The following is a 25,686-nucleotide window of genomic DNA, read 5'->3' as shown; positions in this document are numbered from 1 at the left end:
TAACACCTTCCCCACAACTGTTCTATAGGACCAATACAAAAAAGTCCCATGAGTTTAGATTGTGGCCCTGAGGACAAGGGACCATTGAAACCACAGCTCATGTCCTGTTATACCCTCTATAAAGTTTCACTGACTCATATTATAGCTCCTTACCTGACAAAATACTGTATCTGGCAAATTCTGATCTCTTTTATGTACCGCTGTTACTGTTGGATCAATATGATACAGTTTCTTTGAATATATAGTACAGCTACTGTATATAGCAGTGGTGACTAACCTTTTGGGCACCAAATGCCGAAACAGGAGTGCGTAGTGGCCAGCTGCACTTCCTGGTTCCGTCTTGCGCATGCGTGCCAGCCAGCTGGTCTTCGCGCATGTGCGTGACAGAACCTGGAAGAGAGTGGCTGGCTGCATGCGCATGTGCGCTGGACCAGTTGACTGGCGTGCATGCATGAGATGGAACCTGAAAGTGCAGCTGGCGATGGCACGCATGCCATAGCTTCGCCATCACAGGTATATAGTATAGCTAAATTCTGCTATCCTGTCCATAAAGTTAGGCAGAATTTGACCACCCATTGGTAATTCCATCATGAATTCCAATGTTCTATTGTGTCTCACTGTGTTGGTTTTATATTTTAGTTTAGTATTTTAATTTTTATTCTGGTCTGTGATCCTAATAAAAGATTGATGGATTGATCCCAACAAAGAATAAGGTAGAACATAGAAAATAGAATAACAGAGTTGGAAAGGAGCTTGGAGGTCTTCTAGTTCAACCTCCTGCTCAAACAGGAGACCCCATACCAAATCAGAAAAATGGCTGTCAAGTCTCTTTTTAAAAGCCTCCAGCGATGGGGCATCCACAACTTCTGAAGGCAAGGCATTCCACTAGTTAATTGTTCTCACCATTAGGAAATTTCTCCTTAGTTCTAGGTTGCTTCTCTCCTAGATTAGTTGTTTCTTGTCTTGCCTTCTGGTCCTTTGGAAAATAGGTTGACCTCCTCATCTTTGTGGTAGCTCATCAAATATTGGAACCTGCTATCCTTCTTTTTACTAGACTAGACGTACCCAATTCCTGCAACCATTCTTCATAAATTTTAGCCTCTGTCCCCTTATCATCCCTATTGCTCTTTTCTGCACTCTTTCCAGTGTCTCAACATCTTTTTTATATTGTGGTGACTAAAGTTAGATGAAGTATTGCAAGTGTGGTCTAACGAAGCCTTTGTAAAATGGTATTAATACTTCACTTGATCTTGAGTCTAACCTTCTATTTATGCAGCCTAGGATTGCATTGGCTTTTTAGGTTGCTGCCTCATGCTGCTGCCTCATATTTAAGTGACTGTCCATTATCACATCAAGATCCCTCTCACAGTTACTGGTATTCAGCCAAATTTTATATTTGTAAATGTACAAATGTTTTGTGTTGCCTAAGAGGACAATTTTACTTTTGTCCATACTCAATTTCATTTTATTACATAGTGCCCAGTGTTCAAGTTATTCCCTCATCTAAAATCACTTATGAAGATATTGAAGAGAACTGGGCCTAAATGGAATGCTGTGATTCCCCACTGCTCACCTCCCTCCATGTTGATATAATTCCATTAGGATTACATGCTGAATATGGTTTGTTAGCCAGTTACAAATCCATCTGGTAGTGGTGCTGTCTATTTCACATTTTTCTAGCTTATGAAAAAGTATTTTGTGGTCTTCATTGTCAAATGCCTTACTGAAATCCAAGTATATTATATTCACAGTATTGTGCTGATCCACTAATTTAGTCACTTTGTCAAAGAATGAAATAAGATTTGTTTGGCATGATTTGTTTTTGGCTAGGGCATGTTTGCTTCTGTTTATAACGTCGTTTGCTTCTAGGTGTTTGCAGATATGTTGCTTTATTATCTTTTCCAGGATCTTTCCAAGTATTGATGTCTGGCTGATTGGTCTGTAGTTTCTGGATCTGTTGCCCCCCCCCCCCCCCCATCATTTTTTGAAGATGGAAACCACATCATCTCTTTTCCAGTTCTGAGGTAGTTCCCCCATGCTACAAGGTGGTAGTATGAGGACCCTCATTTAATCAACCATGATACCTCTCAGACTACAAACTTTGATATAAAGACTGTTTGGGCTCTTCCTCCCCTTATCCAGGACAGAACATCTTTTGCATTAATTATGTTGTCTTCAGGAAGCTTTCTTAGTTGTGCCTATCATAATTTCTCTCTAGCCAAAGCTGTTCTAAAATTTAATGCCTTTAATTCTGTAAGAAAGACTTAGTGTCATCTCTGTTATGCAATGTTGTTTAAATACAGGCCATCATAATCTAGATTTTGGGAAAGGCTGGTCTATGAAACTATGTACTTGAAAGATCTTTAAACAATATACAAATAATTCTGTAACTCATAAATTTTCTACTTCTTACAACCCGTGTAATGACACATGAATTTGTGTAACTCTCCCATGAATAAATAAAAAATTGCCATGTGTTAGTACTTGGCTGTATGACTATCAGAGTTGTATAAAAGAGTAAACAAATCTTTGAAAGAAAGAGATAGCTAAAAACATTACCATATTGTTTTCAAGAAAATGAGGTGGACATTTCCTTGAAGGCACCATCAATGAAATTCAACTTTAAAAGAGAGCTTATTGTTGTCATGGTGTAATTCTCTCTCTAGGTTTGCTTCCAGTTCCATCTACCTCGGGGACACAGTTTGCAGAGACTTCTGTGCGAGAACGCATGAGAGAGAAACTGAAGGCTGCACGAGTAAGATGTCAGAAATTCCATTCCCAACAATGCCTGTCATAACATTTGGATCTTTGGAGAGATTGCTTTGGGGATTGTTGGTGTATTTGGGATGCAATAGATAGGCAGAAGTATAGCTATGTGTAATTTTAAAGGAAGAAGAACAATAATCTGTAGCTCAACAAGAATCAATTTAATTCCATGGTTTGAGGGCATTGAGAAGAAAAAAACAGAATTGCTTATCTCGTTGCCTTGTGATGAAATTTTTATTTCACATCTTTTTTGATACAGTATCTTTGATTGGCTGGATGGAGGCAAAACATTGCTCAAGACTGCATTTTTCTTCTCTTTTGTAATGAGCAGTTTTATTAGCAACCAGACACAACCCTGGCCCAAATTGGAATAATAAAGGAAAAACATACAAAAATAGAAACAGCATTGGCATGCTGGGTTTTTTTATGTTGAATTCCTAGCAACTGAATAGGATTCTATCTCCCCACCCCACCCCTGACCAGTCTGCAAAGTCAGAAAGATTGGGGAACTCTGATGTAATATTATTAGCAATTCCTTTTATTGTTTATAAGAAAAAAATTAATAATTTAAATGTTCAAATATACAGATGTCTTTGAGACTGGTTTATATTAAAATAACTCTCATGTTAACAGACTAAACATCCTGAAATGCAAATAATCTTGAAGTCAGAATTCTGGGTCAAGAACTGGATTTTTTCTGGACTTGTTGCAAATTCCAGAACTTCCAAAAGTGGTTTGTTTGGTGATCTATTTGAGTTTTTGTGTGTACTTGATAGTTCACAGCTACTGATGCAAAGTGATACATGATCCAGCACTGGATGAAGCAAGGAGCACAACAAAGTATCTGGCATTTGGGGTGGATTTGTCATCTGTTTGTTTTCTTTAATATTCAGTCTTCTCTTAACTGACATTTCTTGATACTAAAAGAAGTGGGGTCTATTGCTGTGCACAAAAATTAATTCTTAAAAATCTTCTACTTTCCTCCATAATATTTCCATTTTCTCTGCTTATTAAAAAATCTAATGCACACTCATTTTTCCATCTCCTGGTAAGGCATAATTTATGTCCATAGTATTGGCTACACTTACTTATTATGCAGAAAATAAGAAGACAATATGAGTTAATGCAATTTTTCCATATATTTTTGCAGACAGGTGATCATTTGTTGAGTGCAACACAAAGAAAAGAAGGCAAGTTATCTACAAGAGTGAAGTTTCGCGATGTTGTTAGAAGAGGCAAACAAAAATCACAGGTGATGAGTGTCAGTTGAAGAATGATGGCTTTTCAGTTTATTTTGTGATTAAGGCTGAATTATGAATTGAGTATGGTTAAAAATATCCTTGAGCATATGTGACCCAGAAAACACAGTAATATATTATGACAATTATATACTTGAGTTAAAGATTAGGAAATGATCCAGATACATATGTTTTATGCATCATTAGCTACATTTAGCTTTTTACTTCCAAAGTTGAAAGATGAAGGAGATTGTTGTGATGGAACTCCATGACCCACTGTGCAAATGGAGAAGTTATGCAAGATGTGATATCAGCTCCAAGATGCCCAAAATCCTGACAAATTTTTCCTTTCTTCCATTCATATCCATAGATAGAAATCTGATGATCAGTCACGTTATAATGTGTTCCAAAGATGTGGAGTATATTTTGGTGATGAATATAACATTCTAAAACCCTGTACAGTCAACTGTTACATTTTGTATTTCTAAATGTGTCTAAATAAACATCCTCCAATATAGAGTATGGATTGAGAAGTGGTGTTTCAAACAGAATAGAGCTGGAAGCGACCTTGGAGGTCTTCTAGCCCAAACGCCTCCTTAATACTGGAATACTGCTTATCATGTCACCCCTAGTCTTTCTTTTCTCTAGACTAGCCAAACCCAACTCCTGCAACCCTTCTTTATATGTTTTAGTCTCCAGACCTTTAATCATCTTAGCTGCTCTTGGCACTTTTTCCAAAGTCTCAACATCTTTTTTGTAAACCAAACTGGATGCAGTATTCCAGGTGTGGTCTTACCAACAATTTATAAAACAGTACTAATACTTCATGTGATCTTGATTCTATACCTTTGTTTATACAACCAAGGATTACATACAATACAATACAATACAATACAATACAATACAATACAATACAATAGCAGAGTTGGAAGGGACCTTGGAGGTTTTCTAGTCCAACCCCCTGCCTAGGCAGGAAACCCTATACCCGTGATGGCGAACCTATGGCACGCGTGCCACAAGTGGCACACGGAGCCATTTGTCAGGGCACTGAGTTCACGTTTTTAAAAGCTATTTTTTGCCTTCCCCAGGCTCCAGAGGCTTTATGGGAGCCTGGGGAGGGCGAAAAGAGCCCCCCCCCGGAGGCTTCAGGGACTGTCCCTGATGCCTTCGGAGCGCTTAAAATGACCCTCCGAGCAACCCGGAAGTCACTTCCGGTTTGCTCGGAGGGTGGTTTTAAGCGCTCCGAAGGCTTCAGCGAAGCCTCCGGACAGTCCCTGAAGCCTCCGGAGGGCCTCCGGGGGGTCGGGGGAGGCTCTTTTCACCCTCCCCAGGCTCCTATAAAGCCTCTGGAGCCTGGGGAAGGCGAAAAAAAATGTAAAAATGGGGGGGGGTCACGTGTTGTGCGCGCATGCGCACTGGGGGGGTCGTGCATTGCATTATGGGTGTGGCATGCCCGCACTCGACCCCCCTGTGCTCCTCCCCACTTGTGGCACGCGAGCCAAAAAAGGTTCGTCATCACTGCCCTATACCATTCCAGAGAAATTGTTATCCAACATCTTCTTAAAGACTTCCAGTGTTGGGGCATTCACAACTTCTGGAGGTAAACTGTTCCACTGATTAATTGTTCTAACAGTCAGGAAATTTCTCTTCAGTTCTAAGTTGCTTCTCTCCTTGATTAGTTTCCACCCATTGCTTCTTGTTCTACCCTCAGATGCCTTGGAGAATAGTTTGACTCCCTCTTCTTTGTGGCAATCCCTGAGATATTGGAATACTGCTCTCATGTCTCCCCTAGTCCTTCTTTTCATTAAACTAGACATACCCAGTTCCTGCAACCGTTCTTCATATGTTTTAGTCTCCAGGCTCCTAATCATCTTTGTTGCTCTTCTCTGCACTCTTTCTAGAGTCTCCACATCTGAATGCAGTATTCCAAGTGTGGCCTTACCAAGGCATTATAAAGTGGTATTAACATGATCTTGATTCTGTCCCTCTGTTTATGTAGCCTAGAACTGTGTTGGTTTTTTTGGCAGCTGCTGCACACTGCTGGCTCATATTTAAATGGTTGTCCACTAGGATTCCAAGATCCCTCTCACAGTTACTACTATTGAGGAAGGTATCACCTATACTGTACCTGTGCATTTCGTTTTTCTTGCTTAAACCTTACTCTTTTCACCATTGAATTTCATTTTATTAGATAGTGCCCAATGTTCAAGTTTGTCAAGATCCTTCTGTATCATAAGCCTGTCTTCTGGAGAGTTGGCTATTCCTGCTAGCTTGGTGTCATCTGCAAATTTGTTGACTTCCCCATTTATACCCTCATCCAAATCATTGATGAAGATGTTCAAGAGTACTGGGCCTAAAACAGAGCCTTGGGGTACTCCACTGCATACTTCCCTCCATGTAGATGCAGTTCCATTGAGGACTACACGTTGAGTGCGGTTGGTCAGCCATTTACGAATCCATCTGGTGGTGATGCTAACCCACATTCTTCTACTTTATCTAGTAGTAGGTTATGGTCTACCTTATCAAAAGCCTTACTGAAGTCCAAGTAAACTATATCGACATCATTCCTCTGGCCACTAATTTTGTCACATTATCAAAGAATGCAATAAGATTAGTCTGGCATGATCTGTTTTTGACAAATCCATGTTGGCTTTTGGCTATTACTTTGTTTCCTTCTAGGTGTTCACAAATTTGTTGCTTGATTATTTTTTCCAGAATCTTTCCTGGTATTGAGGTCAGGCTGATAGGTCTGTAGTTTCCTGGATCTATTTTTTTCTCTTTTTTGAAGATAGGAACCACATCAGCTTTTTTCCAGTCCCCTGGTAGTTCCCCGGGGTTCCAGGAACTCTGAAATATATAATTCAGTGGTTCTGAGATCTCGTCTGCTAGTTCCTTCAGAACCCTGGGGTGTAATCCATCCGGTCCTGATGATTTGAACCCGTCTAGGATAGACAGGTGCTCACTTACCATTTTCTTCCCTATTTCAATTTGTGTTCCTTATCTGATTTTTGTGGTGCTGCTTTTGATAGGTTGGACTGTTTTATCCCTTTGTGTAAAGACAGATGCAAAACATGAGTTAAATAGTTCTGCTTTCTCCCTGTTGCTTGTCACCTTCTTGCCACTTTCTCCTAGTAATGGACCAATTGTTTCCTTAACTTTTTTTTTTGTTTTTAACATGTTGGAAGAAGCTTTTTTTTGTTAATTTTAACTTTTGTGGCAAGCCTTTCTTCATTGTGAGCCTTAGCTTTCCTCACTTCATCTTTACAGGCTCGGGCCCTTTGCTGATATTCTGCCTTAGTTATGTCCCCCTCCTTCCACTTTTTATACTTACCTTACAACCCTGGGGTGTAATCCGTCCGGTTCTGGTGATTTGAACTCATCTAGGGTAGACAGGTGCTCACTTACCATTTTCTTCCCTATTTCAGCTTGTGTTCCTAATCTGATTTTTGTGAAACATTTGCTTTTGAAAAGACTGCTTGATGAGCAATGCTCAGAAATGCATAGTTACTGTTATAATTCTCTATGAAGAATAAACAGTAATCTTTTAAAATTCTGTTACAGAATTAGCTCTCGAGTTGTATTATGATTTTTTTAAAAATAATTTTCTTCATTAGATTCAGATGGATTATCCTTCTTCTGAAGAAGCCTATAATTTCTTTACTTTCAATTTTGGTCCTGAGGAAGAGAATGTAGGGGATGATGGTGAAAACAATAAAAAGAATGCATCAGATCTAGATGACAAAGACAGGGAGAACCAGAAATCTACACTCAGCAATCAGGAAGAAGAAGAAGAGAATGAAATGGTAATCATGAAGAAGTACATACACATCTTTTTAAACAAATATGTAATTGACTGATTGTATTTTGTTGTAAACAAAATGTGGAAGCTTGTAGTTAATATCATGCCTCTCCCCTTCTCTCTCCAGTGATGTACGTAGGATATCATATCTTGAGACACTGAGTCCTAGATTACATATAATGGAGAATTTAAGCCAAAGATGTTAAAAAATTGCTTATTTGTGGCTGAAGCACCAAGTTTGTTAAGGTCAAACATTTTCTGACATAGATATCCTTTACATCTACAGCAATCCTATTTAGAAAAAAGTTAAATTTTATGCTTTTCTCTTAGAAAGAAAATTTATTTACTTTGAGGGAATATTTACACTGTTTTTTATATGCAGTGAGTTAAACAAGGTAGTCAGCATCACACAAGGACTATCAGTAGGAAGTAGTGCAGCTTCTCAATTTAGTGTAAAGATAATTCTAAAATAGATGAATGCTTAGTGCCACAAAATGCAAGAATTGTGTGATGAAAATCATGAAGATTTGTTCAACATTCACTGACAGATTCTGAACAACCTAACTGCCATCTTTGTTGAGAAAAGTTCTGCTATTAGTCACTGCTAAGACTCATACTTTACTCTTCACCCTACACACATACGCACACACGCACGCACACACACGTTTGCGTATTTCTGTATTCTGACATAAACTCCCAGAATCCTCCAGCCATCAAGGTGGTTGGTGCTAGGTGATAACTTCATGCTGGTGGGAAATTCTGGAAGTTGATATCCACTCATATTAAAGTTGCCAAGGAAGAAAAACACTTCTAGGTTAATTTGCCAGCCTGGCCCCACACGAGGTAGAACTAATTATGGCTTACACACCAGTGAAACATAAGGTCTGTGTTTTCTTACTCAGACATTGTTTTCAGAGGATTTGTTTTATTTGTTTTATTACTGGGACTTCAATCATAAGACTCTAAAGAGAATTGGAAGCTTATTTTTTTTAATTTAGATCATTTTTATATACTTCAGCAGTGCCCAGATTAGTATCCATGTCAAAAATAAAAAGAATATGGATTGTGTATATTGCAGGGGTGGGCTCCTGCCAGTTCTAACCTCTTCTATAGAAGAGGTTCCACAAATCTACAGTGCTGTTTAGAACCGGTTCCAGCTTCCTCCCTCCGCCGTCCGCACATCATCAAGATGAAGAGCGAGAGGAGGAATTCTGGGAGTTGAAGTTCACAAGTCTTAAAGCTGTCAAGTTTGAACACCCCTGGGTTTTTTTTTCTAAAGAGGTAGGGGTGCTATGGTCTTGTAACTTGGCAGCTTTAAGACTTCCACACTTCAATGCCAGAGTTCCTGAGCCAACATGACTGGAGAAGGATTCTGGGAGTTGAAGTCCACAAGTCTTAAAGCTGTTAAGTTTGAACACCCCTGGGGGTTTTTTTCTAAAGGGTTAGGGGTGCAAGGGTCTTGTAACTTGACAGCTTTAAGACTTGCGTGCTTCAAATGCCAGAGTTTCTGAGCCAACATTTTGGTTGATAAGCAAGAGTGTTGTTAAATGAGTTTCATCACATTTTACAAGTTGGCCATGCCCACTTGGTCACATGGCTGGCAAGCCACTCCCACCCGGTCACATGGCTGGCAAGCCACTCCCACCCGGTCACATGGCTGGCAAGCCACTCCCACAAAGCAGGCCACACCTACAGAAAAGGTTCTAAAAACTTTTGAAACCCACCACTGGTATATTGCTTGTAAATTACAGTTATGAGAAGCATGTATGTATATTTGAGTTAGGTTGAAATATAAAAATTTATAGCAGCTGTGTTACAGTATCTCCTGAAATTGTAGTCAGTAATAGTCACCAGTGGCCTGATATGGTACATACACATAGATTTTTTGAGATAGTCCTCAAACATCAAGTGTAGGCTTCCTGATAAAGATGATTCTTTGATGCAAAAATGATTGGAAATAATTTTCTTTGCAAAAACTCCTATGATTGCAAACCTGTAAATCACCGTTATGCTGCAATTAAGTTCTGATTGAAAACATTTATGTGGTAAATACAGGATGAAGAGGAACATCTTTTCCATGATAAAGATAATGATGGCGTATTTGTTATTGAACAGACATGTCAAGATTTCTTAGAAATTAGACCTGCAGAATATGAAAGCTATTCTGGAAGGGTTCAGAAAGAGAAAGATACTTTATTTATTCCCAGTATGTTAAGAGGTATGTTGGTTGGAATTATTTTGAAATTTTGTGTAATATAAGAATTTATCAGATATAGCTCGCTCTATCTATCTATCTATCTATCTATCTATCTATCTATCTATCTATCTATCATATATCTATCTATCTATCTATCTATCTATCTATCTATCTATCTATCTATCTATCTATCTACTACATCCGTCCATCCATCCATCCATCCATCTATCATCTAAGAGAAAAGAGAAAAACCTTGGTTTTTAATACATTAATTTTGAAATGCCTCTTGGTGGATAATTTGTCTTCAGATTTTACAAGTAACATCCATTTTTTTACAGTAAAGGTGGGTGGGATTGCATATTTGTGCCTTTGATTTAATTTTGATTCCTGGCAGCTGCCTAGACAACTTTTTGCAATTTTCTTGGCAAGATTATTTGGAAGTAGTTTGCCATTGCTGTTTCAACTCTTAAAGAAGTTATAGGAGGCTGGGACAAAATAGATGTGGTTCTAAAAAAGAATTAACACTCAAAATAGAGATGTGAGTGTACAGGGAAAAATGAGAACAATTAAAAACAGTAGTCTAAATTTGTAGTATTTTCAAATAAAAATAAAGTTGTGTCAATGGGTAATAGTTTTAGAATGCAAAAGATAGGTTAGAAAATCTTGCTGTTTCTTTTTATTCATTAACCTTTTTTTTGAAAGTTAAAATTTAATACTTTCTTTCCCCGAGTCCCTACGGGGAGAGGGGGGCGGTCTATAAATTCAATAAACCTTAAACCTTAAACCTTTTGAAAATTGTATATATGTATTTAAATTGCTATGGAAAGACAAATATATATTTTATAGGAAAATATGCTGGATGCAGTGCCCTTCAATTATAGATTCGGCTCAGATATTTTTCTCAAATTGCCAAGTATTACTGCCTATTCAAGAGACCAGCATTTCCCAACCTAATGTTCTCCACTTATAAAGAGTACAAATCCTAGAATTCCGTTGCAATCACTGGGAATGATAATTCCAACATATTTGGCATGTGCAGAAGCATCCAGGCAGAGCCTCTGTCACCGCCACTACTGGTTCGCCCAATCCACAGCGAACTGGCAGAAACCCACCTCTGCTGTAATTCACTATGAATAAGCATAGTAGGGAAGTTTTATATTTTTAAGAGAAGAGCAGTTCTTGCTTGCTAATTCCAATATGTGTTTCTGAAATCCAGTTAAGTCTTCAGAACATCTCTTCCATTTTATCATGAAGTTGTTAAAAATCATTACTAGGGAACTATTATATTTAATAGTTCTTTCTTTTTCTCCCCCCCCCCTCTTTTTTGTCTTGGTTAAAATGCATGAGGAATATTTAAGAACCGCTTGCATACTATGGCTATTTAATTTGTCTTACTAAAAGTATTGTATTACAGCTGGTAATTGCTTCAAAAAGATCTGTTCAAAATTTTTAATAACTGTGTATGTTTTTTCCACTTGGCTTCTGCCCATGTTTTAAGTTAGAATTGCAAATAACTATTCAAAACTGTTAAAGATTTTGTGGGCTTCCAATTGATGTTGCGGCAAGATCGGACATGAGGAGTGGATCGCCACACTCCCAAGCTGAGTTATCCCCGTCTGTAGCCTCCTTTAGGAGGAGCCAAAGCTGCACTGAAGGGGCGGTGAAGGGGAAAGAGGGGTGCCCTGTGAGGTTGCGGAGAGTCACAACTCTCCTGTCTGACCTGGGGCTCTTTTTTCCTGTCAGCCATGGCGAGGAGAAGAGGCAGCCTAAAGATGGCTGCCACGAAGCTGGGACAGCAGAGCAGTAACTAAGACAGGTGCTGGAGCGAAGTAGGTGAACAGTGACTGGAACTGGGGGAGAGGATTCCTTTTTACTTAAAACCTAATTCCAAGGGATAATTCAGAATTGCTTGCTCAGAATTATCTGTTAAAGTGGCGATTAAGCATTCTGAGAAAAAGACCAGACCAGAAGGAAAAGAGAAGAACAATAAATCTCTAAAAATAAAGAAATTGGACTCTTAAACTAGATGTCAGCATTCCAAATATCCAGAATTAAATCAGAGTTCAAGACATAACTTTAATCAAAGTTCCAATTTAATAAGACAGACATGTTGGTACATCTGTGGAAACCTGAATCTTAAGGCTTCCTGGGTTTCCACCCAGTTGAAAGTTCATGAACTTGTCCCCACACCCACAAGTCCATCATATGACCCAATCTGCCACGTTGGCATTTCCACCCATCTAGTTCTGGTCAGATGCAGAGGTGCAGAGACAAAGACGACCTTGATTTCTAGAAAGGAATTTTTTATTTTGAAAACAAACACATTCTACTCCTACCCCCTCCCAATTCCCCATTAATGAAACAGCATAGTAAAGAAAGAGAGAGAGTGTGTGGCAGGCCAAAGATCCTAAAAGGAATATGACTGCAGGCCTGACAGGCGGCCTCTCCTCAGAAGAAAAATGTTTCCTGAAAAGAGAACAACATAAAAGTTAACATAACACAATAAACCACCTCTCCCCACCCCCAGGGGGACCCTTTGGCTTATCAGGAAACTTCTCATGGAATTGTTTTAATAACTTATCCGCTTTTAGGTCCCAACTTTTCACCCAAATAGCTTCGGACAAAAGGTACCCCTTCCAATGCACTAAATATTGTAAGTGACCCCTATACAGCCTGGAATCTAAGATTTTTTTCATAGTGTGTTTCCCCTTCTATCAGTACAGGAGGAGGGGGAGCTTGGGTGGACAGTCTTACTCTGGACCCAATTACTGGTTTCAACAAGCTACAATGAAATGCTAGGTAAATTTTCCCTAGAATTCTGGGTAGACTGAGTCGAACTGTAACTGGGTTGATTATCTTCTCTATTGGGAATGGACCTAGAAATTTTGGCCCTAATTTCTTACTAGGCATTCTTAATCTTATGTATTTGGTAGATACAAAAACTTTGTGCCCCACATGAAAGAGGGGTTGGAGCGAGTGGTGTTTATCATCTTGCTTCTTGTAGGCTTCTGCTGCATCTGCTAGAGCTTTCTTCATATTTTCCCATCCTTTCTTTAGTGTGTCCATCCATTCATTAAGAGACATAGAGAAGGGGGGTTCTCTAGGCAGCTCAGGCATGGGAACAAATTCCATGCCACTGGTAATCTGGAAAGATGTTAATCTAGTGCTGCTGTGGATTGCATTGTTGTACACCACTTCGGCAAAGTGTAGCAAGTCTGACCAATTGTCTTGCTGATAGTCCACATAACACCAGATGTATTGTTCCACCATCGCATTGGCCCTCTCTGCACAGTTCGTGCTGGGATGAAACACTGAGCTGAGTCCTTGTGTGGACCCGATGGATCTCAGGAACTCTCCAGAACTTGGCGGTGAACTGAACTCCGCAGTCTGAAATGATCCTTTTGGGTACCCCGTGCAGGCGAAAAATGTGTTTCACAAACATTTTCGCTAATTTCTTTGCCTGAGAAACCCTGAGCAAGCGATGAAATGCGCCTGCTTGGGAAAAAAATCAGTAACTGTCCAGATTACTCTATTTCTGCTGCTATCTGGGAGCTCGACGATAAAGTCCATTGCGATCTCCTCCCATGGTCGGCTAGGGCTGGCCACTCATTGTAGTAGTCCAGGGGGCTTCCCCGGCTGTGTTTTCATCGTTGTGCAAGTAGCACAGCTTTTTACGTAATCTTCCACCTCCGATCTCATCTTTGGCCACTAAAATTGACGCCTGGCGAGGTGGAGTGTTTTTAGGAATCCAAAGTGGCCTCCTAGTTTCACATCATGGCTTCGCTGTAGGACTTCCAGCCTCAACCCCACAGGGACGTACAGTTTGGACCCCTTCCAGGCTAAGCCACTGCTCATTGTTAGGATGTCCTTGTAATTGTTGAACCACGGGTCTGCCGGGACTGCTGCTTTGAACTCTGTCGTCAGCTTATTCTGGCTTCGGGTGGTGACCTGGGCCACTTGTTGGTGGGAGGAAGAAATGCTGGATTGAACCACTTCTTCCTTCTTACTGTCGTACTGCGGTTTTCTTGACAAAACATCCACCAACAAGTTCTTCCCTGCAGGGATGTTTGGAAGTATTATGTACAGTGAACTTGTTTGGGGGATAGTCTTTGATGGGCGTGGATAGCTTCGAGGTTTTTATGATCAGTCCAGACCTCGAATGGCATATCCCACCCCCTTCCAGGAGATATCTCCACGTGAGCAGGCTCCACCTGATCGCAAATGCTTCTTTCTCCCAAATGGCACACCTTTCTGTAGTGGTGAGTTCCTTGGAGATGTAAGCACATGGCAAGAGGTGACCCTCTCTATTCTTTTGTAGTAGCACTGCAGATATTGCTACATCACTGGCATCCGTCTGGATCATGAATGGTTGCTTGGGGTTGGGGTGTTGCAGTATGGGCTCTTGGGCAAAGAGCCATTTTAATTTCTCGTAGGCTTTTTGACCGTCCATTGTCCATTTCAGGGGTTGGTTTGCTTTTGGCTTTGTTGGGGAACGCCCCGTTTTTAATAGCTCAGTCAATGGGAGGGCAATTTCCTCAAATGTTAAAATGAACTGCCTATAGAAATTGGCAAATCCAAGGAAGCTTTGTAGTTGTCTGCTAGTGCTTGGAGGTTTCCAGTCTAACACAGCTTTCACTTTTCCTGGATCCATTTCTATACCCTCATTGGAGATGCAATAACCCAAGTAATCTAGTGAGGTCTTGTGAAACTCACATTTCAACAACTTTCCGTATAGTTGGCAGCCAAAAGTTTTTTCAGGACTTGCTGTACCAGCTTCATGCGTTCTTCTAGGGCAGTGTTTCTCAACCCTGGCAACTTGTCCTTTGGACTTCAACTCCCAGAATTCCCCAGCCGGTGGAAGGATTTGGAGGATTTTCCCATGTTGTCCAGTGGCATCTCTGCCATCCATGACTTGGGAAGAAAGCCCAATTTGGTGGTGTTTGATTAGTGAGAGATGCTTGCCAAATCCCTTCTTGCTGGTTCAGCTCATTTATCGCTGTATGGAAGGAGTAATTATCTCCACTCCAGTATTTTTTTTCCGAGCCTTGGCTGGAGAAGGAGGAGTGGGAGTACGCACTCATGCTTAGCTGTAAAAGTTGGGACCTAAAAGTGGACCCCTGAATGTTATATTAGAAGATTGAACCTATAAAGGGAATGTAAAGAGACTTTGGATAACTCCTGGGACTATTTCAATGGAACTGATTGATTATCTATGGGTTACAAAGAACTGTGATTAGTGTACTTCTTGAAGGGCAACTTTAGATCTAAATAAATATTTCTTGGACTACTGGACAAAAGTGGGATTTCTTAAAACAACATAATATGCTTCATAAGGAGGAAATGAGTGTAATTTTGAAGGAGAGGGTGTTGACTTTCCAAAGCACAAAGGACATTATGGAGAAAGGATTCAAGGAGATTATGGAAAAAATGGAAAATACTATACAAGAGATAATGAGTAAAGATGAAGACACTCAGAAAAGAGAGGAGACAGTAGAAGGAGTGGAAGAAAAGACAAATGAAGAACCAGTGAACAAAACAAAAAAAGACAAGGGGGAGATAATACTAAAAATAACAGTGATTGATGAATTAAACAAGGGGGAAAATATTTTAAGAGATTTAAAAAGAGAATTGGAGATACAGGAAGATACTTTTGAAAGGGAGATATGGGTTTGAGCAGATACTTTGAAAGCTAGGCAGTGGAAGAGGGTAGAGATGAGAGAAACACCTAGATTGAATAGCCAGGATATAGATGCAGACAGAGAAAAAGATCCAAGAGAGGAATATGGGAGACAAATCAAAAAAAGAATAGCAATTAAAATACTGAAGCAGGCAAGAGATGGATAGAAAGGAAAGGGTTTCTTTTTTTAATTATTATTTCAATTTGCTTTTTTTCTTTCTTTCTCCTCTTTTAGAATGGTGGCATGATTAGAAGTTAGGTAGAAATAAGAGAATGGGGAAACATTTGTAAATACACACCTTTATATAATGAAACAAAAGTAATAATAAAATGGGAAAACTAGAGATTGAATGATGGTATTATTAAGTATGTTTAAATAATATTGTGATTGGCATTGGAATAACATTGAAACATTGAGCAATTAAATAATGAAAAAACATATTTTAATATAAACATGTGTATTACTATCAGAATTATATAGATTTGATGATTTTAAAGAATATGAGTAGAATAATTTTGTATGTTTAAATATTGTGATGGTATTAGAACTGTGTATTGAGACATTGAATAATGAAATAATGAATGGTTGTATCTTAATATAAACAGATGCAAAGAGTGAAGTATGGGAGGTAAGTTAAAAATGAGCAGGATTTAAAGCATTTAAAGGTGACATGATTAAAAGTCAGAATAGAGACAGAAATAAGAGAAAGGGTGAATATTAATATATACATTTTTACATAATAAAATAAAAGCAATAACAAGAGGGAAGCTTAGAAATTGAATGGCGGTATAATTATGTATTTGAAACGGAATAATAAAATAATGATAGACTATAACTTAATATAAATTTGTATTATTATTAGAAATATATTAGTTGGTTGAATGTAATAACTGTGATTAATATTATTAGTTTTATCTGTATCAAAATGTATGACACCCAGGTGCTACACAGTTCACGCATTGATATGTACAGTATATGTAAAATGAAATAAAAAACTTGAAAAAAACTTAAAAGATTTTTCCTTAGTTTTATTTTGAACACCACAGTTGCAGACCTCTGAATTGTTTCTTTCATTAGTTTTTAGATGTCAAGGTAACATAATTGACTGTCTCCTCTCTGTTTGTTCCAAAATCATCTTGGATTATAATTCACTAAAACAGTAAAACAAATAGAGAACAAAACGAACAAAAAGCAAAATAATATATCTACCTAGAATGTTAATATAAAAGCAATTAATGAATACTAATTAATAATGGTTAATTATTCATTAATCCACCAAGCTGGAAACCAGGAGACTCAGTTCTAGACCCACTTTAGAAACAAAAACAGCTGAATGATTTTGGGACAATCCCTGTCACCTTCAGGAAGAAAACCAGGGCAAGTTGCTTTGAAAAAAGTTGCCCCCAAACCCCTGCAATTATTTGTCCAGGGAATCAGTAGCAGTAGTAACAGTAGCAGTAGTAGTAGTAGTAGTAGTAGTAGTAGTAGTAGTAATAGTAATAATGTTAAGCATCTCTGTCAACCCTTGCAGGTAAACCAGACAGGAAACGAGCAGATGAGCTAATTATACTCTATTATACAATTATATTAACAAAATCTTGCAATTCTGAAAGTACAAATCTCCTACTGTCTCTTTACAGCCCGATCAATTTAGGACATCTTTCCTAAGTTTCTTTCTCTCACATTAAGCAACTATGGGTTCCTTTCTCCCCACTTTTGTCTGATGGTTTCCTAGATAGCATCTAATTCCTGCTTCCCACAAGCTTGTTCTCACATATTGTTACATCATCTGTATCTTCCTTCTAGTACCTCCCTCTCTGAAGATGCCTGAAAATATGCAACCACGGTTTCTTGAGGATGAAGGTTTCTACATAGGAGAACGTCCTGTTGTATCATTATCCAACCAGAACATCATGGAGAATAGGATACTCAAGCAGGAACAGGTATGGTCCCTCATGCAGGTGCTATTTGCTATAATAATTTATCTTCTTTAAATGGTTCAGTTGCCAATGTTTCAAGTGAGCTTGGGGACTCTACTTTTATAGCGTCTTTAACAGTGTACAATTTAAAGAGGTTGGAAATATGCATAAGAAACAAACTGGCAGATTGAGGACAAAAGAGTTGCAACCCTTGGGTGAAGCCTAATTTAAAGTAAATGAAGCATGGTCTAGGACAGCGGTTCTCAACCTGTGGGTTGCGACCCCTTTTGGGGTCAAACGATCTTTTCACAAGGGTCGCCGAGGAGCCTCCCGCAAAGAGGCTGGCGAGAAGCCTTCCCCAAGGGAAGGAGCGGCTCGGGTTCCCCATGCGGCGGAAGAAGAGGGGTGTAGGATGGGGGTAAAGTAGGAGCTGGAATGGAGGCGACAAGGGGGAGGAGAGAGACGCTGGGAAAGCAGCTCGCTCCGAGTGATGGAGGTTGATGGGCAGAGCTACGGAATCCAGGAGGTACCATTTCTGAGGCATAAAACAAGGCAGGGAAAATAAAATAAAGGAACGTGGGATGCGCGTACGCTGAGATTCCCTATTAAGACTCTTACCCATGCTTAGCATGGGTAACAGTCTTAATAGGCTTTGGCCCCTCTCCTGCAGCTCCCTGCTGATCCAATTGCGCAATCTGCTCTCTGCCCCGAGAAGGCACGAGCCTCTCGCCTGCTTTTGCGATTCCGCATCTTTTGCAGGCAACTCGGTTGGGAAAAGCTCCAGCCCTTTTCTTGTGCTCATTTCTTGTGTGCGTGCGCGCAAGCAAAATATGAAGGCGGAGGGGACAATGACTCCTCCCACTGTCGCCACTGCGCAATGAGGTGAGTAACTGGGTACGCAGCGCAGGAGACTCCTCAGTGCCAGACTCAGGTCAGTGCTAGCTGTGGTCCCCTTTGTGTTGGTTCAGGAAGAAGGAGAATGGGGAGCAGCAGCAGCAGTTGGTTAGGTGCAGAGAGGGAAGAGCTCTCCTTGCGCAGGGCTCTGGAACTCTGCATCCAGAGATGACTGCTCCGGCTCTTTCCTGAGTCAACATGAAGAGGACCGACCTGAGTCTGGCGCTGAGGAGTCTCCTGCGCAGCGCAGCCAGCTACTCACTTCTCAGTGGCGGCAGCAGGAGGAGTTGCTGTCCTCACCACCGTGATCCTGGCCCAGGAGGGTATTTTGCTTGCACGTGCAAGAAACATGTAAGAGAAAAGTAGCGAAAGATAGAGAGAGAGAAATGAAAGAGCTGGAAGGAGAGAATGGGAGAGAGGGAAAATAGAGGGAAACAAATTAGAGGGAGAAGCAGGAGAGGGAGAAAGAAATGAAAGAGAGCTGAAGGGAGAGAATGAGAGAGCGGGAAAAGAAAGGGAAACAAATCAGGGGGAAAGAAAGGAAGAGGAAAGAAAGAAAGAAAGAAAGAAAGAAAGAAAGAAGAAAGAAAGAAAGAAAGAAAGAAAGAAAGAAAGAAAGAAAGAAAGAAAGAAACTTTCTCAGACCTATGACAAAAGCAATGGCAAGCTAGATCTCTTGCCAAGAAAACTGCAGTTTGCCAGAAGGCACAAATTGGAAGCAAGTCTGATTTTTTAAAAAGAAAATAACAGAGATGGCAAAAAAATGCATCTGAAAATAAGATCATTTACAATTTTGGATAACGTATTATATTGTCAAACTCAAAAGAATATATATATATATATATATATATATATATATATATATATATATATATATATATATATATATATATATATATATATACACATATACATATACATATACATATACATATACATATACATATACATATACATATACATATACATATACATCATATATATATATATATATATATATATATATATATATATATATATATATATATATATCCTATTGCTGTTAGTACAATCTTGCCAGCTTCTATCAACTTATAGTTCACTATAAAAAGATTACAGAGAAGCAATTTTCTACAATTAATCACTTTATTTTGGGTTCAATGAGAAAGAAAGAAAAAGAAAGAGGGAAAGGGAAGGAAGGAAAGAAAGGAAGGAAGAAGAGAAAGGGAGAGGAAAAATAGAGAAAAACAGAAATGAGAGGGAGGGGAAGAGAAGAGAGAGAGACCCTATTCCCACAGAAAACACTGAGCCATGAAACCTTGGTGGGGGATGTCTGGGGGAGGATGTCATGTGACTGAGTGGGAGTGATGTTGAGTTGGCCACACTCACCCAGGTTTTATGACTCCCGGTGTTACATAGTAGCAATGAAAATAATTTTATGGTTGGGGGTCACCACAACACGAGGAACTGTATTAAAGGGTCGCGGCATTAGGAAGGTTGGGAACCACTGGTCTAGGATGACTCATGGTGGCCAGGTCAGTGTGGCTGGGTGGGTGCAAACAGGTGGACAGCGACACAACTGATTCTACATGTCTGGGTGGTGTAGACAAGGTGCCACTGATTTGGCACTGCCAGGTGACTGTGGCTGAATGGGTGGGACCAGATGGGGGTGGATGGGTGGGGGTGGATGGGTTAGCACACAACAAGTTGCGCTGGCTTCCTGAATGTAGGGACAACTTGGCACCCCACCATACAGATACACCATTCCAAATTTGCGGACCTTTACCTGCATCCATGCTGGGAAGTTGCCAATCATGCCCAGGTTTGGCAAGAAGAACCTTTCCTTTGACATACTGTGTATGGGTGCACACATGCACACACACAGATGCAGACAAATACCATTCTGACTTTGGGGACTTTTATCTCTATCTGTGCTGAAAAGCTGCCAATTGCGCCTGGGCTTGGGGAGAAGTACCTCTCGTTTGGCGTGCTGGATGCTTATGCATGCGGACACACACCCCATTCTGATTTTGGGGACTTTTATCTGTATCCACATTGGGAAACTTCCAGTCTTGCCCAGGCTTGGGGAGAAGAACCACTTCTTTGTCATGCACAGACACGATTCTGCGCTTGGGAACTTTTATAAACTCTTTTCCTTCCCTACCTTGATAAGCAGTACCCCTCTTTGCAAATTCCAGACCGAACTTTAAATGTCCTGTGATGGCACTCAGCTATTCCCTTCTGTCCATGATCTGCATCTTACTGCCAATTTGTGATGCTAGAATGAGACAAGTCCCCAGGCTCGAAATAGTATGTGTGTATGTGCGCATGCGTACACATGCATGCTTGGCTGCCTACAGTTTGGAGAGGTGAGGTGTTGGGATGCTGGATTACACATTCAGTTAGCCAGTGCAATTTGTTCCACGCCAGTCCAGCCGTGCCCACATTGCACACAGCCGGCCATGCCCAAACAGCCATGCCCATCTGGCAATGCCTGCAAGGTACACCAACCCAGCTGCACCCACCCGGCCATGCCACCTATGTATGTCCACCTGGCCACTGTGAGTTGTTCCATTCTAGTGAAGCACTGCAACTGATAGGGCTGAATGCTAGGACCACTTCTGTACAAATCAGCAGAATGGAAATGTGGACACAAGAGACAAATGCAAATTTCTTTCCTTTAATGAGTTTTTAAACTAGTCATTCTATCCTTCCATTGGGATAGTATTGGGGAGAGCTTGAGAGCAAGGACTTGGCCATTATGACATTGGAGGGAAAAGCCTTCAGAATTTGAGCCTCTCCCATCTCAGCCTATCCCAATCCATCCTCTGCAGTCCCTTCCTTCTTTGGCTTTTCCCAAGACAGGGTTTTCTCTTTTGACAGAAGAGTAGATACCTAATGTGAAATGCCCGATTTCAGGAAAATTCCAAGAATTCTGGGGCATAGACATCAGGCTTCAGTCCTGTATGTCTTGGGTTTGATTATTCTCTACATACACTTTTCAGAATTATTGCCATTACTTCAGAGTTCCAAAAACCTTTGAACTAGACGGACCATTAACATTTTAAGAGCATGTTCTTAGGGACCTCAAAAAATGCTGCCTAGGTGGTCTAGCATGTTACAAACTGACTGCTGAGTCACTCATGAACATCAGTTTACTCTTTCTGTCATTCTCTATGTCAGCTTTGTCTTTCTTCTGGGCCAACGGATACATTTCTGCCTCAAAAACTAGTATCCAACCACCTTCTATATTTAGTTTTTAAGAAGACCCATTGGAAAGTCTGAAATATTCTTGGATATGGAGATGATACGGGCTTTTTTTAAAAAAAGAAAAATCATTTTACTTACAATATTTGCATACCACTCTTTGTTTAAGAAGCATCAGTGCACTTTTACAAAACAATAATCAATGCAATACAAAATAGCAACATACGTGAAAGCAATAGGGACAGTAAAACCAATCCCTGTTTAGAAACTAATCATAATAGTAGCTGATTTACATTCCTGTTTCCCATTACATGAAAAATAATAAGATTTTTAAAAAATTAGATAAGACAGGAACCAGGGATTAATTTCCTATTGATTGTTAGCTTTCATTTTCTGAAGAATGGTATAGTTTTATTTAACAAGATGCTTCTGGCAAAATTTAAATGTTTTTATGTCCTCTTTTTTGCAGGGGAAAAAGTGGTTTGGAAATGATGGTCAAATTTTAGCCTTGCCCAATCCAGTTAAACAATCCCTTACTAGACCTCCATTGTTTCTTACAAAGGGAGACCAAGAGACGGACCTTGTGATCTTTTATAAAAAGGTATGTTGGTTATTGCATGTTGTTAGATGCCTCAGTGCAGAATGGCTGAATACAAATCTCTGCCCAATTCAATGTTTTCAACTTTGGTAAATTTAAGATGTGTGGATTTCAACTCCCAGAATTCACCAGCCAGCATCAGCTGGACCATGGTCTTCATTACATACATGAAGGGCTTCTGGCATGGGATGGATTGCACCTCATAAGAATCAGGAAGAATGTATTCCGAAAACAACTGGCTCAACTTATCAGAAGGGGTTTAAACTAAAATTGAGAGGGGAGGGTGACAAACCCTTAGGATCTTTAGGGCCTAATAAAGCATAAACTTCAATGCAACCAATCAAACACTGAGAAAATAAACTCAGAAAGTCAGCCATGCAGGACTCAGTTCCTGTACACAAACACTCAAAGTTTGGGGAACAAACAGGGCTGCCAGATTGGGGGATTATTACCAGGCCTTGGCATTTACATGGGTGAAAGAATGGATCAATTTTAGGCATAAGGTTTAGGTTTAGGTTTATTGGACTTATATGCTGCCCTTCTCCCAAAGGACTCAGGGCGGCATACCACATAAAAGCGCATATAACAAAAGTTAAAAGAAAGATTAAATAGAATATAAAAAAAACACCAATAGACATTTACAATGAGATTTAGAAATTAAATTAAAATTAACAATTAAAATTAATAATTTATTTCATTCAGGCCAGGCCGGCTTGCTGGAAATGCCAACTTTTTAGGGTACACCGGAAGAACTGGAAGGTCAGGAATTATGCAAAGCTCCGGGGGGCAGCTCATTCCAAAAGGAAGGCGCTCCCACAGAGAAGGCTCTCCCCCTGGGGGTCGCCAGCCAAGACTGTCTGGCCGACGGCACCCTGAGGAGGCCAACTCTGTGGGATCGTACTGGATGGTGGGAGGCTACCAGTGGCAATAGGTGGTCTCACAAGTACCCTGGGCCTAAGCATGGAGTGCTTTAAAGATCATAGTTAACACCTTGAATCGCACCCGGAAAACAACCAGCAACCAGTGCAGGCCTCCTAAAAGGGGTATAACATGACAACCCACGCAGCCGCATTCTGGACCAGCTGAAGCCTCCAGGTGCTCTTCAAGGGCAGCCCCATGTAGAGAGCGTTATAGTAGTCCAGGCGAGAAAGGATGAGGGCGTGAGTGACTGTGCACAGGGCATCCCGATCCAGGAAGGCGCAGCTGGCGTACCAGGCGACCTGGTAAAAGGCCTCCCTGGTCATGGCCGTCAGGTGTTTTTCTAAACTAAGCCACATATCCAGGAGGACTCCCAGATTGCGGGCCCTCTCTGAGGGGGCTAAAATTTCTCCCCCTATCATCAAAGATGGTGCAAGATGCACAAATCGGGATGACGGGAACCACAGCCACTCAGTCTTGGAGGGATTGAGCTTGAGCCTGTTTGTCCCCATCCAGATCCATACAGCCTCCAGGCATTGGAACATCACATCGAGGGCATCATTTGGGTGGTTTGGGGTAGAGATGAAAAGTTGGGTATCATCAGCTTATTGATGATACCGTACCCCAAAACCATGGAAGATTTCGCCCAGCAGTTTCATGTATATGTTGAACAGGAGGGGTGAGAGAACTGACCCTTGGGGCACCCCACAAGTGAGGTGCCTCGGGGTCAATATCTGCCCTCCAGTCAACACAAACTGCGACCGATCCGACAGGTAGGAAGAGAACCACCGCAAAACGGTGCCCCCCACTCCCAAGTCGTCGCACTAGGATACCATGGTCGATGGTGTAGAAAGCTGTCAAAAGGTCTAATAGGACCAGGACAGAGGAGCAGCCCCTGTCCTGGGCCCGCCACAGATCATCAACCAGTGCAACCAATGCCATCTTGGTGTTGTACCCGGGCCTGAAACCCGACTGAAACGGATCCAGATAGGCAGCTTCGTCCAGGTACTGGGGAAGCTGACGTGCTACCACGCTCTCAACAACCTTCGCTACAAAGCGAAGGTTGGAGACCAGACAATAGTTGGCTAAAGAGGCTGGGTTCAGGGAAGGCTTCTTAAGGAGGGGCCTCACCACCGCCTCCTTCAAGGCAGTGGGAAAGAACCCCTCTCTCAATGAAGCATTGGTAATCGCCTGGAGCCAGCCTCGTGTCACTTCCCAGGAAGCCAAAACTAACCAAGAGGGTCATGGGTCCAGCACACAAGTGGCAGCACTGAGTCTCCCCATAATCCTGTCCATGCCCTCGGGAATCACAGGGTCAAACTCATCCCAGATAGTTTCCACAAGATTCATCCGCGTCAACCCGCCCGAATCTACCTCTCCCGGAGCTCCTTGGTAAACCAGGGAGCTTCCTGGGATCGGCACTGGGTCAGAGGACGCAAAGGCACAATGCGGTCCAAGGCCCCAGTGACCGCCCTATCCCAGGCTTCCACTAGGGCTTCGGTCAAACTGTGAGCAAGGGATTCAGGAAAAGTCCCAAGCTCCATCAGGAACCTTTCAGGGTCCATCAGGCGCCTGGGCGGAACCATCTAATCGGTTCTGCCTCCCTGCGGCGAGGGGTGACAGTATGGAAGTCAAGCCTAAGGAGGAAGTGATCCGACCATGACAAGGGTTGGATAGAAATATCCCCTAAATCTAGATCATTCATCCACTGTCCAGAGACGAAAATCAGGTCGTGCGTGTGTCCCCTGTTGTGAATAGGGTCTTGAATTAACTGAGTTAGGTCCATAGCCATCATGGAAGCTATGACTCGGATGTCTTGCCAATGGAAGGCAGATTGAAATCCCCTAGGACCATAAGCCTGGGGAAATCAACAGTCAATCTAACTAACGTATTCAGTAGCTCCGGCAGGGCCGATGAAACATAACAGGGAGACAGGTACGTAACAAAAAGGCCCACCTGGACTCCAAGGCCCCACTTCACAAAAAGGGACTCACACCCACCTATCTGAGGCACAGTGACCTCCTGAGGTCCAAGACCTTCCCTAATAACCACCGCCCGCCCCTGCCCTGGGCTCTCGGCTGGTGAAACGCCCGGAAGCCTGGTGGGCATAATTCAATGAGGGGAACATCCCCCTCATGGCCCAACCAGGTCTCCGTAATGCACGCCAGATCCGCTCTCCCCTCTTGTATAATGTCGTAAATGAGGGGAGCCTTATGTACCACGCACCTGGCATTAAGCGACACCAGCTGGAGACCCGAGTCCTGTAATTCCGAGCACCCAGGGGTACAAGAGGGGCAATGAGGGTTGGAGTGCGCGATCACTCTTAAAACAGCAAACCCGCGGCCCCTGGACATAATTTGGCCCTAGGCCCCCACCATATCTGCCCCTCCCATATACAGTAGAGATGGTAAACCCCCCAATGGAATGGTTTAATGTCTCCCCTGGAATCCCAACCCTTTCCAGCACTCCTGACCCGCGTCCATTAGTTAGCTC

General features: G+C 41.3%; 1 protein-coding gene across 3 annotated transcripts in view; it reads left to right on the top strand.

Moving 5' to 3' along the window:
- CC2D2A (coiled-coil and C2 domain containing 2A) overlaps positions 1-25,686 on the top strand; it is a 110,359-nt gene that overhangs the window by 10,571 nt on the left and 74,102 nt on the right. For 2 of the 3 annotated variants that reach the window (XM_081959386.1, XM_081959385.1), the window contains exons 3-8: positions 2,667-2,755; positions 3,917-4,018; positions 7,619-7,807; positions 9,859-10,021; positions 17,485-17,621; positions 22,147-22,278. In XM_081959386.1, coding sequence (XP_081815512.1) covers positions 2,667-2,755; positions 3,917-4,018; positions 7,619-7,807; positions 9,859-10,021; positions 17,485-17,621; positions 22,147-22,278 — 812 coding nt within the window. The remainder of the gene's footprint in view (positions 1-2,666; positions 2,756-3,916; positions 4,019-7,618; positions 7,808-9,858; positions 10,022-17,484; positions 17,622-22,146; positions 22,279-25,686) is intronic. The other variant, XM_081959387.1, reaches the window with a different exon arrangement.

Source organism: Natrix helvetica (genome assembly GCF_964273705.1).
Source record: "Natrix helvetica genome assembly, chromosome: 7".
Lineage (NCBI taxonomy): Eukaryota > Metazoa > Chordata > Lepidosauria > Squamata > Natricidae > Natrix > Natrix helvetica.
The sequence above is the reverse complement of the archived record's forward strand: the minus strand, read 5'-3'. Positions and strand labels throughout refer to the sequence as shown.